General features: G+C 40.0%; 1 protein-coding gene across 4 annotated transcripts in view; it reads right to left on the bottom strand.

Annotated features, from left to right (window-relative positions):
* Positions 1-20,388, bottom strand: part of EML6 (EMAP like 6) — a 254,910-nt gene that overhangs the window by 97,399 nt on the left and 137,123 nt on the right. For all 4 annotated transcript variants that reach the window (XM_003908660.5, XM_017947530.3, XM_031655162.1 and 1 more), the window contains exons 11-16: positions 20,014-20,226; positions 13,871-14,038; positions 9,728-9,834; positions 6,775-6,893; positions 4,268-4,454; positions 2,160-2,265 (exon numbers count right to left, since the gene is read on the bottom strand). In XM_003908660.5, coding sequence (XP_003908709.5) covers positions 2,160-2,265; positions 4,268-4,454; positions 6,775-6,893; positions 9,728-9,834; positions 13,871-14,038; positions 20,014-20,226 — 900 coding nt within the window. The remainder of the gene's footprint in view (positions 1-2,159; positions 2,266-4,267; positions 4,455-6,774; positions 6,894-9,727; positions 9,835-13,870; positions 14,039-20,013; positions 20,227-20,388) is intronic.

The following is a 20,388-nucleotide window of genomic DNA, read 5'->3' as shown; positions in this document are numbered from 1 at the left end:
TATATTGAGTATACACATATATGTCTGCTAGCAAAATTAATTTTAGGAAAAGGGCAGTTTGGCCACTGAGGAGTGGAACTATGAAGAACAAAAAGCAGAAGGAATTCATCCACATCTTTGAAATACGATCATATTGAAACTAAAATTACAGTTTTTGACACATGGCACACCTATTTTAAAACTGCATGTCCATCGAACTTCCGGGAGTGTGGACTTTGTATTCACTGTTTATTGAGTGAATTACTTAGTGTGTTATTCAGCTGGCAGGGGGTATGTGGAGTTCTCTCTCCCTTGACACTTACGCCTTCTCCTACCTCACGTCACCAGTGTAGAGCATGAACTGTTTAGCCTTGATTTTTACTAATTGAATAATCACCGAAGGCACTGAATAACTTCTAATAATGATACAGCAGCTCAGATTTGTAGAGTAATTTACAGTATGTGAGAACAAGCCTGTTACGAAAACTAAAAATTGCCCCATGTTGCATTTGTCAGCCAATGAAGGTAGTTTTCACCCAAACGTGGTTTATATTATATTATATTTCACCCAAACGTGGTTTATATAATTCTATATTATAAACCCAAATAGGTTTATATCCCTATTACTGCTAGAATAATAGGGAAAGGCAAGATAAAGTGCATGAAGCAGAACCTCATTTGTTCATTTAGTCATTCACACTTTTTTAGTAGCTTCTATTTGCACAGCAGTATGACATGTGCAGTGGGGAGCAGAGAGATGGGATTTGCTGCCAAGTAGTTTACTGTGTGTGAAATGCATGGGAGATGATGACACAAATAACTACGTGCCACATGGAGTGTCACAAGAACAATGGGTGCCATAAGAGCAATGACAACAAAGGGCTAAGGGATGCAGAAAAAAAGGGATGCAGAAAAAAGGACAGGTTATTTCTCCCTGTAAAGTTGGAAGAGAAAACTTCCAGCTTGACCTTAAAGGATGGGAGGACTTGAAAAGACACATTAGAACAGCATGAGCAAAGAACACAGGCAAAAGAAGGGCAAGAGTACATGTAGCCTCCACAGTTAGAGAGACGTGAAGGAGCACTAAGGGCTGGTGGGTTAAAAATACTGCTAAGGAAGGTTAAGGCCAGATCAGGGAAGGCCATGGATGTCCCAAGGGCTCCACACTGAGTCAGCCAACCAAGGGGAATCCATGTGGTGGCAATGGTAACTGTGCTTCTGGGAGACTCCAGAAGAGGGTAGGATGGACTGAGGAAGTGGGATAGAATCAGAGACCAGCATGACTACCATGGTATAGATGAGAGGGAGTGAGGGCTTGAACAGGGAGAGGAAGGGATAGGGAAGAGAGATCAGGCTTGTGGAGTTATGGAATTTAATATTACACGGGTTACACTGGTTAAGCACTTGAATAAAATTTAGAAAAAAATTATAAAAATAGCTTTCTGTAGAAAGTCTAGAATTCTTTTTCTATTGATCTAATTTCTACAGTTTGATTATTAAAAATTTCTACAGTTTGATTATTAAAAATTTCTAGGCAGAAATACTTTTTGTGATAGGCCTTCATTCTCAAACGCTAGCTTAAAGAAAACTCACTCTAAAGGAACTTACTTTCTTCAGTTATTTCTTATGATACTGTGTTCAAATTTTAAATTAAGATGAAAACTTCAGTTCTATTTTTTCAACATAAAAGTTATTTCCAAAATACCAATGTTGTAAAGTGACCCTCTGCAGAGAATTTGCAGCCTTCTCTCTAGTACTTTGTATTTTCAATCAGAAGTGATGTGCTCCCACTTATTTGGAGAGATGAAATTGATGTTCTGAGTCACTGCCAGATATTTGCGACTAAGTCAACAGCAACAGCTGCTCTGGATTTCAAATTGCTCAAGCAAATACAGAACACAGTGTGAGCTCTGGGTAATGACTTGGGAGAGAGAAAATGAAGATGGGAAGGGGTGTGTAATCTAAAGGCCACATTTTTCGATGAGGTATTCCCATGTATGATTCCCAGTCTAAGAGTGGGTAGCTGGCATACAAAGAGCTTGCACTTCAATACAAAAAGAACAACTAAGTGGGAGCATGTTTAAATACACACACACATACACACACGCGTGTGCATGCACACTCTCTCTGTGTGTGTCTCTCTCAATGTAGAACCATGTGTCAATGACTCTGGGCCTTACCTGAAAAATCAAGCGCACACACTCCTCTCTGATGTTGTCCTTTCAATAGCGACAGACATTTTAGAGTTTGTGTGTCCCACACATGAATAGCAGCATCTCTTCCAACCTTAAATAACAGGATGACTGTTATTAACTACTAATAAGTTATACTAACAAAGATTTTGTTCCTTACAGTCCAACACTGCTCAGAAACCAAGATAAACCCATGTGGAGAGTAGGAGGACCCTAGGAAATCATCTGGTACAACTCAGCTATTTTTGAGATGAGGAAACTGAGGCACTGTATCTCTAAGAGGCTTGTCTTGGCAATCAGGTAGAGTTTCAGCAGAGCCTAACCTGATGCCTGGGCCTTTAAGGCTAATTCAAATGTCCACTGTGCCTTGTTTTTCTCAGATACTTCTACCATTCCCTCTCCTGCCTTCCCAGCTCGACACAGATTCTGCTTCTCAGTCAAGGAAGTCACTTGTACATTGTCATGATGCTATCCAGTTATTTTACCCATTCTCCATTACGCTACCCACCAGGAGGAGGCCTGGCCCCGCTTCTCCCCCTGGGAAATAACATTTTCATGGCATAACTATCTTTCAGTAAGGTGGATTATCTTTGCAGGGATACAAGCTTCTATCACACTAATCTCCAAAAACAAAGAAAATTGTAATAGTAAAGTGGTTTTCCTCACTTGTAATATGTAGGGGGATGGGAAATCTGCTGGGTGTGATGACTTTAAAAGGAAAAATGGGAGATAAAGCCATAGGCATAATTCAGCAGCATCCAGGCCACTCTTACAGAGGTCTGTGGAGGCCCAGTCTCCTGCAGGTGGCTGCTGGAATACTGTTTGCCACCGGTTTACCTTCCATCAAATACAGTATTGAGTGCAGTATCTTCTTGGGGGTTTATGTAAAAAAATCACCTCTGGCTTTTACTTTAAAAAAGAAGCTATTAAATACACATGAATCAAGCACCATCTGTTTATAAGATAGGCAAAAAATGAGGGCAAGTGAAAAAGCAAAGCAATGATCAATTACCTGGAAAACCTTATAACATCAACTAACACAATAGGTCTCTTAACGTTCAGTTGGAGGGCCGGCAAATTCATGTATAAACCAATGGCCAGTCCTTACCCTTCGGAGGATTGTAACCCTTTTAAAAAACAATTTAAAAGTTATGGATCCTTTTTCCCCCCAAATATACCTTTTAAGGGGTTGACTCCCCTCATGCTCTCATTTTCATTCATGAATTTCATGAACCCCAGGTTATGAACCCTGTCCAAAGGCTTTACCACCTGCATGTCAAGTCTCAGGAGAGGGTTTGTCTCATGTTAACCTTTGACATTATACCAAGAATGTTTTCTTAGAATTTGCCACTTAGTTAATACCAGTTGAAGTATTATCTGCAATTAAACACTCATGATAAAAACTGAACAAAAGTATAATCTATACATTTGAGGAAGATAAAACTAAAAATACTTTTGACAATATTACTCTTTTGCCAGCAAGGTAATACATCTGAGTTGAATAAAGTCTTTGTTTAATAAATAAACTATTATTTTTCTCTTTCCATCCCCAAATGAATGTAGAGGGTCCCTGTTTTAGCAGCTTTTTCAATTATAGACTCAATCTAAGGTTTAGGCATTTCAAAAAAAAGGTCAGATAAAATTCAAGGTGTTTTCATAAGGCTAAAATATAAATTAGTCAAAAGTCTTATGGTTTTAAGTCTTACAAATATAATTATACTCTAGATGTTATAGTATTTTTAAATGTTTCATTCAATAAACATTTACTGAGTACCTAGGACACACTAAGTCCTAGGCATACAGTGAGGAAGTATATAAAACTGCTCCTTGACAAAACTTTCACTATTTTAGTTTTAGCTGGTCCCATTCGTAGATCTCATCATTCCAGGGAAAGAACTCCTCAGAGGTCTCCCAATAGTGCTAGAATGCTTTGGTTGATTCACCCATCATCATGGAAGGATGCAGTGTTCACTCAATCTTCACCTTCCCATCTCATGTTTATTTCTACCCAGTATTTCTTGAATTTCTAATATGTAAACTGAATTCAAAAATTTAATTCTTTTTGGCTAGGCCCTAGTTTTACAGGAGATATATACCTGCCCAGTAGCCACATAGTCCTTCACTGGATGGATGGTCAGGCTAAGAATGTCGTCATCGTGCCCCAGGTACAGCCTCTGGGAGTGCTGCTGCCGGTTATACACGACAGCAACTGCGGCAATGTGGTAGACTACTTCTCCAGCTTGTGTGTAGAACAGATTGTTTCTACAGTCGTAGCCTCTATAACTGAAGCACAAGTCCAAGAAATGCACAGTGGTTGAACAAACAGCAAATGCATGGAGCAGGAGGTGTCAGAGGCAAGGCTAACATATTGACGTGAACAAGTACAAGTGGAACCCCAGGTGTCACATAGGACAGCAATGTTTAAATGAGGATATGTGGCCATTTGAGGGCATGAGATGACTTTCAAAAAGGCACATGGGCACTGAACATTATAACAGAATCTGTTTGCAGATCTTCAGCTATTGTGTGTGCTTTTTCTTAAAAATGATCATCTGAGAACACATCTGTGATGAGACGCAGGTACTCCTTTCCCATCTCCCCTCCCATAAATGCCTTCTGCCCACTGTAGGAAGCCATTCCTCTCCCCCATCGGGAATCCTACCATGCGGTATTACTCTGGGACACAGACCCTTCCAGGGGCACCAAAACAAAGGAACAATTCAAAACACAAGTATGGATGTTGAAAGAAAACAACTCTAATGACTGGCTAAGGAATCCTGCAAATCAAGTGATTTCCAATTCTTTGCTTTCAACAAAATTGTACAGACACTTAATGGAATTACCAGCTGAAAGATGATTATTTTTTGTGATATATCCAAATCAAATATGACTTTTTTGGCCTATCATAGGAGTTTGAAGAATTGAATAACATTGCTATAAAATGGCCTCCATTCTTACCTACTTAAGAGAATAAACTTTCTCAGAGCTTACATCTATACAAGAATGAGAACTGAGAATAGACTCAATATTAAACTTTGTTACATTCTAACAATAAGTAATATAAATGCACAGATCTTGCAATTGAAAACGAATCTATCATATTAAAATAATTTCCAACAAAATTTTTCTGTGCTTAATAATTATATGTCATAATTAGTAATACATTTATGTTGACTTAGTCGATTTTACTAATAGTTATAATTCAAATAAATTGTTAAGGGAACAGCACTATCTAACAGAAAAATAACATAATCTTCCTAAGTGATTAAAAATTTGTTAGTTGCCACATTAGAAAAAGAGAAAACAAAATTTATTTTGTAACATTTTAAACCCAAAACACATCTAAGGTATTACTATGTCAACATGTAATCAATATAAAAACTTATGAGATATTTTACATTCCTCTTTTCATAGTAAGTCTTCAAAATTGGTGTGCATTTTACATATGCAGAACATCTTTTTTCAGAATAGCCACATTTTAAGTGCTCAGTGGCTGTGTGTGGCTAGTGGATACTGTATTGGGCTGAGTTAGAGTCTTAGGGTCACAGAAATTTTTTTTTCTTGCAGAAGGTATGGTGACAAAGGACTCTCAAGCATAAAAACATTATGTTAGGGTAAAATTTTATGGGAAAATTAGAATGGAAATATGAGCTTAGGTAGAAATATGAATGATGTAAAATTTCTTCCTGTTACAGAAGGACTTGTTCATGTATTTTTTTTTACCCTTTTGAGACAGGGCCTCACTCTTACCCAGGCTGGAGTGCACTGGCAAGATCATGGCTCACTGCAGCCTAGACCTCCCCAACTCAGGCGATTCCTCTACCTCAAGCATCCCTCCTGGGTAGCTGGGACTAGAGGTGCACACCACCACATCTGGCTAGCTTTTTGTAGAGATGAGATTTCACCATGTTGCCCAGGCTGGTCTCGGACTCCTGGACTCAAGCAATCCCACCTCCACAGCCTCCCAAAGTGCTGAGATCACAGCTGTGAGCCACTGTATCTGGCCTCACGTATTTTTTAAGTTGATAATAGTGAGAATCAAATATTTATGGCATTTAGGTTCCTTTGCATCCATTTAAAGGACTGATGTATTCATAATATAGACAGCATCTTCTCAACCATTTAAACTGACATTAAAAAGTTTTAGTTGTCTACTTAAAATACACAAGGGTGCATATAATTTTATAAAATTCAAAATTATTTTGGGCACATGTGCAGAATATATTTGAAGGAAATACTGTCCTATGGTGGAGCCAGCAAAACAGAGCAGGGGACTAGGGGAAAGGAGAAACAGGAAGTGAAGATGGTGATGAGAAAGAAGTGCAGCAGCAATGAGCAGTAGTACCCTTTATGTCATGGAATTACATGAAGTCTGAAAAATCTAGAGGCAATCACACTGTGATGGCACAGAACATCGACGAGGAAACTGGACAGAGTCACACTTAAAATAGCAACCACAGGTTCAAGTGCACACTGCAGAGAAGAGCTAGCCAGGAGGAGGACAACACTGAGGGGAGGGGATCCCTTAAGCCTGGTGCTAAGATTGGTGATAACCAGGCAGAGACAGAGGAACACGCACGGGCGCCCATGACAGGCCACCCACCCGTGTATGAACTGGAGTTTCAAGCTGTCCTCAGGAGCCTTTTCTCGTTTGAGGAAGGGCACTACGTGGTTTTTCTCTTTACTTTGTTGCTTTAGCTGAGGTAGATCTTCTTTGTAAACCTTAAAGTACAACAGAAACATCTGGGTGAGATGCCTTTCATGAGGTTCCAAAAATATCAGTATCTTAGCATTCTTGTAAAATCTTTAACTGCTTCAATAAAGTGTCTTTGAAAACAGAAGACATGAGATTGAATATTATTTTTTCCTAATGAACAAAAGTAATATGAACTATTTTTTAAATAATTGGGATTTTAAGATAATCTTTCTTGATTGGTTACTGTTTTCTTAATGTCTAGAAAATATATTGGTAAATTTTAAAGGAAATTAAGTATCGGTAAAATATAAATAAAATATTTTGTTTTATTTCTTCTAAGGCCAGAAATCTCTTACTGATTCTGAAATTTGAAAAATGTGGACCTTATGAGTCATGACAATTTTCTCCTGAAATCCCTCTTTGGAATTATATTCCCTTCATAGCTTCATGCATCTTAACAGATCTGAGATATAGAGCAAAGATCAATCTTGGTCTAACTTGGGACCTAAAATGTGCTGCTGATTGTACCATTTAAATGCACATAAAAACCAATCTGTTGTTTACTGTGTATTTATACTTTGCTACCAAGAAATGTCCATTTAACAGGCAGAGAATGAAATCCAATCTAGTAATAATTTCTCATCTTCATAAAGTTTTTATTTAATTAAACTATTTAAAAAATCACAAAATATAAGGTCCCTGATTAGGATTTGATCAAAAATTATTTGTAAAAGTCAGAAGAAATCTCACTAGTTTTGTCTACTATAGATGCAATTAACTAAGCTTCTAGAATCTAAACATAATTATTCATCTTAATTCATGATGCTTTCATCAGCTCACCAACGATTTACTTTAGAGCAATGAATTCTAGTCTTGATATTTCTATTGTTTAAACAGGTCTCACAACCTCTGTTGGCCTCAAATTCTCATCTGTAAAATTGAGTTTAAAAATCCCTGTTCAGGAATAACTCAGGAATACTGTGAATAGAAATCATGTATCAGTGTAAGCACTGGAAAGTGAAATGTCAGGAAGAATATACAGGCTGAGTATTGCTTATTTGAAATGTCTGGGATCAGAAGTGTTTCAGATTTCAGATTTTTTCAGGTCTTGGAATATTTGCATTATTCTTACTGGTTGAGCATTCCAAATCCAAAACCAAAATACAAAATGCTCCAATGCACATTTCCTTTGAGCATCATACTGGTACTTACGAAGTTTTGGATTTTGGAGAATTCAGATTTTCACATTAAGGATATTCAAACTGTTTAAGTTGTAGGCATGAATTTTAAGTCTATCTCTTCATTCTTTTATTCATTTTCCTTAGAGACAGGGTCTTGCTCTATTGCCTAGACTGGAGTACAGTGGCGTGATCAGGGCTCACTGTAGCCCTCAAACTCCTGGGCTCAAGCAATCCTCCCACCTCAGCTTCCTGAGTAGCTAGGACTATAGGCACACACCCAGCTTTTTTTTTTAAAATAGATACAGAGACCATGTTAACTACGCTGGTCTCAAGCTCCAGGCCTCAAGTGATGCTCCCACCTCGTCCTCCCAAAACATCGGCATTACAGGAATGAGCCACTGTGCCTGGTCCCTTTTCTTTCTTCTATTGGCATCATTTTATTAAACAAACACTTCCCAATTAAAGATTTCTTTTCCTAAATTTTGTATTGTGTTTAAACTTTATTGTCTCCTGATACCAGAGTATAATATTGTTTAGTGTTTGCATAATATTTCCACATTAATACTTCCCTTTCAGGCAAGATCGACTACGTTCAGGGTTGTACGGCCACAGACAATAATCTCTTTTCAAGTCATTTTTAGTAGTCATATTGCATAATACAATGTGTCAATACACAGTTAAGATGATTTCATCATGGGGTTGACTCAAACCATTAGACTGTCTTACTATGAACACAATTTTTCAAACCCTGAATCAATGAGTGACAATTATGGGCTGAAAAGTATCTCAACTTAGTGCTTACATAGAGGCAAACCAGGTAGTGCATAGAGTGTGCACTTTGGAGAGGAGCCTAGATAAGCATTGTTATCCTAATACTACAAGCAAAGTGGACATGGGCAAGTTACTTAACTTCTTTCAATACATGGTAGCTGCCATAGGCCTATATCCTAAATCTCTATTGGCAACACTGACAGTTGACGTATCTGAAATTTGAAGTCTTATTGATTCCACATTCATGTACAGAATCTGCTTCGCTTATCTTTGTTAAGTGACAAGGAAGAAAAAGAGAACCCCCATGGTTATTGCCATAACAAGGTGGTATGTGTTCAGATTCCTCTCAGGGATTGCTTTAACACTCACTGTTTAGCGCTAAAATGATATGTCAACTTAAAAAAAAAAAAATTGAAGTCAACTGATCAGCTTTCCCACTAGAGGTAATTTCTGACTGGAGAGATTAATACACATTTTATTTGAGCTTTTACTTTAAGTAGATAATTACTTTGATTAAATGGAAATGGTTGCAGGAGTTAATAGAAAAACTGGGCTAACAAGCTCACATGCAAACCCACCATGCCTCAAGGGTATCCATCCTTGTAAAGAAAACACATGCTTTCGTAATCTGCTAAGAAAGTGAAAGAAGACCTATGGCTTACTTGCACATTTTTCTTCCAAAAAATATTTCAAAGTTTTAGGTGCTGGGGAGGCAAAGAGCCCAAATACCAGGGGTTCAGTTTTGAAACTTTGGGTTTAACCTACACTTAAAGGCACAAAGTAGACTACTTTTCTTGTTTTTGCCTTAATTTTCTTTGTCTAAGTACCAGTGATTTTTAGTGCTATGTCCAAATCCAATGAGATCCCCTTCTAGGGTTACAAATTTTCATTGCTCCCTGCTTACTGACCTGGCGATCATAATTGATTTGAGTTTCTTGCTCAATATCAGAGTCCAATTCGGGCACGTCAGATAAATCTGAATCAGATTCTTCACTGTAGGAATCAGTTCCACCTTCTGCAGAGGTACAATCCACAAGAAACAAGCAAAAATTCTGAGACTCTGAGCAGTTGAAATTATCTAAAATGTTTTTCCTTTTATCCTAGCAAAGTGAATAAAAACTATACCGTAGTTTTCATTTAATATAAATTGTTAAAACATCTTTCTTTCATCTTTTGGTTTAATTCAGCCCACCCTTCACTCCTTTCAGGAACATTAACAGACTAGGCCAACTTCCTTCCCCACACCACTCACCAGGCAGACTAAACTCATTTACACTTTTTCTGAGACAGGGTCTGTCTCCCAGGCTGGAGTGCAGTGGCACAGTCTCAGCTCACTACAACCTCCTCCCTCCGGGGCTCAAGCTATCCTCCCACCTCAGTCTCCTGGCAGCTGGGACTACAGAGGTGCATACCACCATGCCCAGTTAATTTTTAAATTTTATTTGTAGGGACAGGGTTTCACCATGTTGCCCAGGTTGGTCATTTACACATTTCTATTACATAGTAGATACCTGGGTTTTAAGCTTTGTTTTGTAAAATGGGCAGGTTTTAAAAAGGGAAAGGCTGGAGCAAAAATAAATCCAACCGTTTACTTCAATACAGATCCTCTTTAGCCGTTTAACCATGCCCACCAAGTGTTGGTAATTGTCATGGCCCAAACCACCACAGAACTCTTGTCGACATTTATCCAAATAATTTTTTCATTTTACCACCTGCTCATCCCTGCTGACATAAGAGTGGATATAAATGAAAAGACTACATACATGTCCACTGAATTGGAACACATAGGCCCCAACCGTGAACCATTCCTTAAGCCCCATTTTGAAGGCCACTTCCATTTCAAAGGTTACCCTGTCCCCCTGCAGCCTGACTGAGCAGACTCACCACCTGTTACAATTCTCCTAAGGAAGCCGAAATGTATCCTCTCCTGTTATCCCCAAAGGTTAATTCTTCACGTAAACCTTAGACTTTCAACTTGCATTTGGGAAATCCGCTGATGGTTTTATAGAAGTTTCCTTATGCGTGATGATTCTCTTTTCCCTTACTACTTTCAAAGCTCTGCCTTTACCTTTTGATAATTTAAGATGTTTCTTGGGGGTGCATCTTTTTGGATTCATCTTACTTGGTGTCCTTTAGTGCTTCCTAGATTTGGCTTATTTTCTTTCCTAGGTATGGGATTTTTCCTGCTGTTATTTCTTTGAACATGTTTTCTGCCCATTTCTCTCTCTTCTCTTTTTGGCATGTTGGTAACACATAAGTTGTTGAACCACCATACGTCTCTAAGCTATCTTTACTCTTTTCCTCTTTGTTTCTCAGATTGGATGGTTTCCAGTAATCTGTCTTTAAGTTCACTGTTCCTTTCTTCTGCTTAATCTAGTCTGCTGTTGAACCTCTCTGTTGAATTTTTCAGTTCAGTTGCAGTACTCTTCGGAGAAAGTTTTTTTGAGATGGAGTCATGTTCTGTCACCCAGGCTGGAGTGCGGTAGTGCAATCTTGGCTCATTGCAACTTTCACCTCCTGGGTTCAAGCAATTCTCATGCCACAGCCTCCCCTGTAGCTGGGATTACAGACGTGTGCCACCACACCCGACTAATTTTTGTATTTTTAGTAGAGATGGGGTGTTTCACCATGTTGGCCAGGCTGGTGTTCAAACTCCTGACCTCAAGTGATCCACCTGCCTCGGCCTCCCAAAGTGCTGGGATTACAGTCATAAGTCACCGCACCCAGCCGACCCTCAGAGAAAGTATTTTAAAAGCACCAAAATTCATTGAGTACTTTTTAAAAAACACCTTCTATCTGTACAGTTCTCAATTTGTTCTAATATTGCTCTCTTGACCTCAGTGAGGGTCTTTATGACTATTATTTTGAATTCCCTGTTGGGAAAATCACATATCTCTACTTAACTGAGGTTGCTTTCTGGAGATGTCTTGTTCATTTATCAGGAATTTCATTTTTTCATTGTCATTGATGCTGTGTGTTGGTTTGAGTGAATTAGATTAAAAAAATATATATACTACCTCTCCCTATCTCGTCAGACTGGCCTTGTATAGGAGAAGGATCTCACCAGTCTGACTGGCCAACGATTTTTAAGGTGCCTCTCAAATCTGTGTGTTTGTCCAGACTACTGTCTGTTTTGGCGGCCTCTAGAGCTTAAGATGTGCCATGTCCTGTTGGTACCACAAGACTGTAAAGGTGGAACACATCAGACTCTCTTGATATGTAGCTAGAAGGGTTGGAGGGTGGGCTATGTGTTTCAATTCCTTCTGTCTTCACAGTGAAGCTGAGCACAGTCATTTACCGCTCACTTTTTCTGCACTAAGCCAGGTAGAGAATCTGTGACAAATGCCTGTACTCACATTTAGGCTGTATCCTCCAATCCTGGGGAGATAACTCCTGAAGTGGGCCCACTGTACCTCTACCTCTTCATTTTCTGTGGTTTAAGTCCACTCAGGAATGCGAAGCCCTGTCAATTTCCAGAGCTAGTTCACTAAGGAGACAGGTGGGAGCTATGGAAGGTGCGGCACTTGGTGTCTGACCAAACTTTTTCCAGGAAGTACGGGTAGGCTTAGATTTATTACTGGGGTGAGCCAGAGCAAAGGCTCATGTGCTGAGCTCTGGCTGCTGGAAGGCTATTACATGCTCGCCCTGTTAGCTCCCTGATGGAAGTCATTAGATGGCAGGTCATCAGGTAGCATTGGAAGTGTGTGCTGTAAGCCCCTTCTGGACAAAAAAATGGGAGTTGCACATTCCAACTTTTTTCTGCACTCCTCCAAGGGGATGTAGCTCCTGGAAGTGTTTGTAAACCCATTTAAGACCACATCTTTGTTCTGTGATATAGGAAGACTAGAATATTCCTAGTCCCTTCTGCTCCCAGAGCTAAGAGGTTTAGGATGGAGTCCTCTGGGAGGCAGGGGTATAAGTTGGGCGTTCAACGCATGGTATAAACCCCATCTGGGGAGAAATGAGGAGCTGCATTCTTAGAGCACCTTCTCGTCACTGCTCCTAAGGGAAGAAGCCGCTGGAAGTGCCTACAAGTCCATATAAAACTGCCACTTTTCTCTACGGTCTAGATAGACACTCATATACTTCGTCCCCTCTGCTCCCAGAAGTGGGAGGTTTAGGATGCGGTTCCTCGAGTGGAAGCTATAAAAGTTGGGGAGCTCAATGTGTGGACAAACTCCTTCCAGAGGATATTATTAGACCTGGAGTTATTGCCGGGATGAGTCATGGGAGGAGGCTCAGAGGTAACAGCCTGTTTCTTAGGCTGCCAGCTGGCCTAATGTGTGTCTCCCCCTCTAACTCCCTGTTGCATACTGGTTAGAACCCAGGCCGCCAAGTAGCCTCCAGAAATGTGTCATAAACCCCTTCTAGGTAGAAACTGGGCTGCGTTTTTTAAGCCCCTTGTCAGAACTGCTCCAGGGGACGAAGGCCCTGGAAGGTTTGAGCACTTGTGTCAAACCGAGGCTTCTTTCCCATGGTCTAGAGACTCCCAAATGTCTAAAGCTCTCCACTCCCAGACTTGGTAAATTAAGAGCCAATCCATGGGGAACCTAGAGTCAGGGCACTATGTGTGAGGTCCAAACCCTTCTCTCCACGGGAGAGGTTAGGTGGTGGGGATTCCTGTCCTGATTTCATGAAGCAGTGCTCAGCTTTTCCTACCTACCCGCTGTGGATGTTTTCTCAGTTGCCTGGCGGGTAGGAGTGTCTCAACTTGTATGACTTTCTCTCAGAGGGAACTGACCTGCAAATCAATGTGTATTTGGTGTCCATGAGTGGAGGGAGAGTCAGGAGCTTCCTATTCTGACATTGCAGATGTCACGTTGCTGACGTCCTGCTCAACTTGCATTTGGTATAGCAACATCCTTCAAAGAAAATTATCCAACTGACCCATATTAATCTTTAAAGTTTTTTCTTTTCTTAAAATTTTAAGATGACAGAAATCAATTTTCCAAAATTGCTTAAACTCCTTACCTATAGGATACATATTAGATCATTCTTTGAAATGCTTATTGAAAAATAAAATGATGTTAAGAAATTACTGCTGGGTTTACCTTGGGGTGCAGTTTCCAGCATGCCGTTGCTGACACCTTCTGGAATAAACCTCCACTGGAAAACTGAGTGATCAGCCCCTCCTGTGCTCAACACCCACTGAAAGTCATGGGACCAGCGGACGTTTGTGACATGTGCAGAATGGCCCACATACTTTCTAAATTTGGCTCCTGAAAGAATATTTTTTGAGAGGATTAGTTACGAAAAAGGAAGAGTTCATTAGTTTAAAACAACCCCCCTCCTATTCATGTTAAGGAGTAAAATCTTTAAATGTATCTGAAAATGAAGTTGTCTTACATATTGTAACAAATAAGCAAATGCTTCAAAAGGTATCTCAATTTTTCCAATATGCAGTAAGCTAAAAATAGGTCTTAAAATTTAAGCCCTGTGGCTAAAGACACATCTGAACCTGTTCCAAATAATGCCTACTGCTTCATGGATTCTGAAAATAAATGATAGAGAATGAACATCTTACACATTCTTATTTAAATACAAGATAAAACAGGCAATCCTTTGCAACAGGGAAACAAAATAATTCTATGGAAATAAAATTACTGTTTAGAGTCATGTAGATATAGAGTTTCAAGAATCATTTTTCCCTCCTTAAATTGGTTGCTTTACTCAGTGAACACTAACCCCAGGTAGTGAGTGCAATAGAAAAAGTTATTTGAAGTGATATTTGTGGTTGAACTACAGTAGTAAAGCCTTCAGCATATGCTCAGTACACAGCAGCATCAAGGCACTCGAGTATGCAGGGTCCATCTTACATGGAAGCCTAGAACCCCAAAGTCCATACGAGATTTCAGGAGGTCAAACACCCCAACTTCTCTTCAAAAACATTCTATTTCTTACAGTTTCTCAAATTAAATCCCTTTTATCAGGGTTGGGGGAGGCCATCTGTTCAACTACCACATGTTTAAATTTCAAATGTCTACTGGAGAGGCAATGATTTGTAAGAAGGTGAAAATTACTGCTACATGTCATGCTCATACATTTTTTGAGAGCATGCTCTGACCAGGTAAGCCCCATTATACTAGGGGCTCTGAGAAAAATTAGGGGAATTCTGCTGCAGAAGGCAAAGGAAGCATTGGGTCTCAAAAGCAAACTTGCCTACTTGAAAGAGTTACCGAAATCAGTTTGGTAATAAAGTCAAACTGACTCCAATTAAGGTCAGTTGGAAATGTTGGCTGATGATTGAGTAATTGGGGAGCAGGGTATACTCTTCCCATCTCTCTCTAGATCTTAACGTGTTGGCCTCTTCTTTGCTTCCTTGACCTTTATACCTTCCTCACAGATCAATTAGCCTATCTCTTTGTAGAGGTTTAAAAATATGTCCGCAAATTCTCTGATGCAAAATGAACAGAATATGGCAAAAGTGAAGGTAACATCTAAGAGGAGGTTATAAAAGGTACTGCAGATTCTTCCTTGCTGTCTCTCTTGGATCTCTATATGCCATGTCATAAGCATACTAGAGCAATCTATGGAGAGGTTCATGTAGCAGGAACTGAGGACTCCTGCCAAGAGCCACATGAGTGAGCCATCTTGGAAGAAGTGAATCCTCTGGCCTTGGTCTAGCCTTCACATGACTGCAACCTCATGAAAGACCCTGAATTGGAATCACCCAGTTGTGCTTCTTGGGAATCCTTGACTCCTAGAAACCATGATATAATAAGTGTTTGTGCATTTACACTTTTAAGTTTGGAGGATAACTGGTTATGCAGCAATAGATAATTAGTATAGCCTTTGTAGTTTGGAACTAGAATCTGCAAAAGCATTAGTGTCATTAATACTTAGGCCTTATCTCTGTGATCTTTTCTTTCTGCCCTCTCTCCCCCTCACTCACTCTGCTCTGGGCACACTGGTCTCTTTGCTATTCCCCAAACATGCTAGGTATTCTCTGCTTCTAGGCCTTTGCCATTTCCTCTGTCTGAAGTGCTCTCTCCCTAGGGATCTGAACGGCTGGATCCTTCATTCTCCTTCAGGTTCTAAGTCAAATAAAACCATAAGAGCAAGCCCCTCTTTGACCAACTTATTTAGAACACTACACTGCCCAACTCCAGCATTCTCTGCTCCCACTGTTTGCTTTCTTTTTCTTCGTAGCATTTCTCACAATCAAATTATGTTTATATTTTCTTGCATATTAACTGTGGACCTTCAGTAGAACAAAAGTTCCATGAGGGCAGGGATTTGTGCTTGTTTTCCTCACTGGCCTACCTCCATCCCCTAGAACAGCATTTAACAAACACTTCTTGAATAAATGAAAAGGCTTTCCTCGGGACACTGAATGACTCCACCAGACCTCCCTCTGTCCTCTGCACCACAGGAGGGCTCAGGCCTCAGCCCTCATCTCTTCTCTATCAACCTCCTCCCTTGTGGCTTTAAAGTGCTGTCAGTTTGACTGCCAAGTGCTCATCTCCGGTCCTGAAGTCTCCCTGGAGCACTGACAGCTCTGTGCCATGTCCACCTGGATGCCCAATACGGACCCCTAACTTACAACAGGGAAAACAGACCGAGACGTTTCCCTTCCCCTTATGTGTACTCCCAGAGACAAACATCTTTTTTCTCATTTTCCCAGCTCTGTAAATGCTGCTACCACTCACCCCAATGCTCAAGTCTGAAACTTAGAAGTCATCCTTGATTACTTTCTTTCCCTCTATTCTCATATCCAATCCATCTGTAAGACCCTCAGCTCTGCCTTGAAACTGTTTCCTAAGCCTGACCGCCTCTCTGTATCTCTTCCTAATACCTTTGTCCAAGCCACATCATCTCCTACCTGGACTCTTGCAATAACTTCTCTACTTGAAACCTCCCTTTTCCTAACCGTTCCACAAAATATCAAAACAGTCTCAAAAACTTAGATTGGTTATATCACTCCATGTAAAACCGTCCATAGTTTTTCACTGCACTTAGAAGACAACTCTGATTTCTAGTCGTGGCCAGGGGGCCCTTTACGACACAGCCCTGTCACCCTCTCCAATGTCACAGTACGCAGTTCTTCCGCTTGTGCACTATGTTCTAGCCACACTGGCCTTCCTGTCCCTGCACTGCATCGAGCTTATCCATGACATATGGAAGGCCAGCACTGGCCCGTCCAAGATCCAAGATCCAAGATTCCCACAACTCAAGTCTTAACATTCAGGACACTCATCATGGGAGGTGGCTGTGCAAGCTGTCTATAAGCCATATGTCATAAAATGTACAACACAAGTCCATTTGCTATGAGGACACGGATACTTTCATGGGTTGCTGAGGTATAATGCAAAGGAGGAATGCAACGGGTGCACCAGGTGGAACACGGAGAGCCTCTGAGTCTCCCCTTGGAGTAGGGGTGAGTACCAAGGCTATTAGGACATGGCAAATGTCATTGAGCAAGGCCTTGGGTTTTACATCATTTCAGGGTCTGTGTGGTGATGGTCAAACAGGATACAGTCTAAGTGGTATCAGAGAAAGCTGTCAGTATTGATCCTAATTATTTTAAGGTGTAAAAACTGTCAAAATGAGAAAAACAAATTGGTATGGCTATGTAAACATAATACCAGTAGCAGTCATTTTCATTAACTGCAGAACACTTATATCTAATTACTGTGCAACTGAATATTAAACACACATAATTTCAAACAAGTCAAATTAAGTTGGTTGGGAATTTTAAAAAATCACAATGGAAAACAATAATGTTTGGTTATTTCCCACAACTGCTCATGGTCATCAGCACCTGCTCATATCTGGCTGTTTACAGGTTCAAAACATACGGGAAATACTTGTCGCTTGTCACCTAAAGTATAGACAGATACATCCCACCAACTGCAATTAGTCCCATCAACAATTCCCTCTCTTTTATTCACTTCCTCACTAGTTTTGGCACAAAAAGGACACAAAAGCCTGAATGTCTCAGAGGCAAATTATAAAATTTATAAGCCATGTGTCATGAAAAGTAAAACACAAGTCCATTTGCTATGACGACATGCATACGTTTGTGGGTTGCGGAGGTGAGTTTTGCTACTCTCACCCACTGTCATCTGGCTGTCCATCTCTCCTCATTCATGCAGATGCCCTCTGTGTGCCATTATCCAAAGAGTTGTTTTTTATGTAATGGTGACTCATTTTGACAGCATTACTCACCCTCTCTAACATAGTTTGGATATGTGTCCTTGTTCAAACCTCATGTTGAACTGTAATCCCCAGAATGGGAGGTGGGGCCTGGTATAAGGTAACTGGATTATGGGGGTGAATTTCTCATGAATGGGTTAGTATCATTCTCTTGGTGCTGTCCTCATAACAGTGAACAAATTTTCACGGGATCTGGTTGTTTAAAAGCGTGGGGCACCCTCCTCTAGCTCCCTCTTGCTCCTGCTCTGGCCATATGATATGCCTTCTCCCCCTCACCTTCTGCTGTGATGGTAAGTTTCCTGAGGCGCCCCCAGATGCCGAGCAAATGCCAGCATCATGCTTCCTGTACAACCTACAGAACCGTGAGCCAATTAAACCTCTTTTCTTTATAAATTACCAAGTCTCAGGTACTTTTTTACAGCAATGTAAGAATACAATGTAAGAATAGACTAACGCAACACACCCTTTCTGTTCTAATAATAGATCCACATTTCCATTGCTATTTTCCAGACCCAAGCACACCTTACAAGACTTGGGATATATAGGATATCAATTCTTATTGAGTTATGTTTATTCTCAAGTTCTGACACTGGAGACCAGTAGTGTTGCCACTGACCCCAATGTTGTTTCCTCTCAATTCTGAATTCCCAGGTAATTTCTTAGAGGCCTAACTTACCCCTTGCAAGTATACGACTCAATCTAACAAGCTATGCCCTGTTACTCAAAGGGCTCTTGTGGGGAAAAAGAAGAGTATGAATTGTGCATGTTGAGGTAATTCTGTGCCTTGCGCATTTTAAACGGATGGTCATTTTGTGATGTTTCAGCGATGGTGTCTTGCTATGCATTTTATGTTCCATTTGTACCATAATTGTCACTGCTTCAAAGCTGCCAGTTAGCTGAAAATGACTTTGATTGCATTTTTCAATCCCTTTCCGTGCTTAATCTAAAAATTGTTCAAGTGAAAGAGTTTTCAGGCAGTAGCATGTCCCTGTTGATTACTTTTCTAAGATCAGATTTTCAGGCACAGTTGAGGAGTCTCAGAAGAGTCTGAATATGGCTTTGCCTAAACTTGCAAAGGAAGAAGAGGTCATTACACGGTTAATTCATCACCTTCTACAAAGCTTGAGCGTGCCACATAATGGAAGTCAAACAATTTTAACAAAACAAAACAACAACAAAACACGAGGGCAAAAGAGGGTTGTTTTGAATCAAACTTCTCTCAAAAATTTCACCAGTTATGTAAACCTATTTTGCAAAATTACTGCTATGACGAGAGGTTCATAAACTATTATCACCACAACAACCGTGGTCAGATTTTAATTATGTCTGAAAGGATTTCCTTTGCTTTTCCATGTATAAGCACAACAGCTCTGAATCATAAAAGAGTTTTAGTTACAACATTTTAACGGACTATATATAAACTATGAATATTTACATAAATATAACTTGTTTGAAACGTGAAACAAGGCTTACAAATCGCAATATGGTAAGAACTCTATTAGCAAATTCTGACTTAAATTTGCAAAACTGCATATCTTAGGATGTCAAAAGTAGAAGACATCAACAACACAATCTATTTAAAATTATTTAACAGTAAATATGGGCCAGGCGTGGTGGCTCATGCCTGTAATCCCAGCACTTCGGGAGGCCGAGACGGGCGGATCACCAGGTCAGGAGATCAAGACCATCCTGGCTAACACAGTGAAACCCCATCTCTCCTAAAGAATACAAAAAATTAGCTGGGTGTAGTGGCGAGCGCCTACAGTCCCAGCTACTCGGGAAGCTGAGCCAGGAGAATGGCGTGAACCCAGGAGGCGGAGGTTGCAGTGAGCCAAGATCGTGCCACTGCACTCCAGCCTGGGCGACAGAGCAAGACTCCGTCTCAAAAATAAAAAAAAACAAAAAAAGAGAGTAAATATGAATATACAAGATAAAATAAACAGTGTACTGGAATAGACACCAGGAAGATCAGCCTTAGTTGTACTATATTCAATTTAGAGTAAATCTTTATGAAATGAAACATCTCTTTTGGCCTTACCTCTCTTGAGACAAGGAAATCTAAACAATTTAACAAGTCCAAAATCATCTCCAGACACCAACACTGAGCTGTTGTAATTCGCATCCACTGAGTTGATGTCAGTAACCTCAGTGTATTTGGGCCAAATTCCACTCACTTCAGGGCCTTTCACACATGTCCAGGAAGCCCAAGGAATTCCTTTAATTTCTTCTTTACTTGTTAAAGACTTCCCCGCTGAAAATGATCAATATTAACATTACATTTAAATAAAAAGCTTATTCTAATTTATTCATTTTTTTATAAAGATCTGAAACTTTAAAAAAAAGTTTGTAGATAAAGAAAACTACATATTCTAATCTCTTTATCCCATTTGTGACTTTTTTCTTTTTTGCATGG

The sequence above is a fragment of the Papio anubis genome, chromosome 14, assembly GCF_008728515.1.
Source record: "Papio anubis isolate 15944 chromosome 14, Panubis1.0, whole genome shotgun sequence".
NCBI classification, from domain to species: domain Eukaryota; kingdom Metazoa; phylum Chordata; class Mammalia; order Primates; family Cercopithecidae; genus Papio; species Papio anubis.
This window is presented reverse-complemented; position numbering and strand designations above follow the sequence as displayed.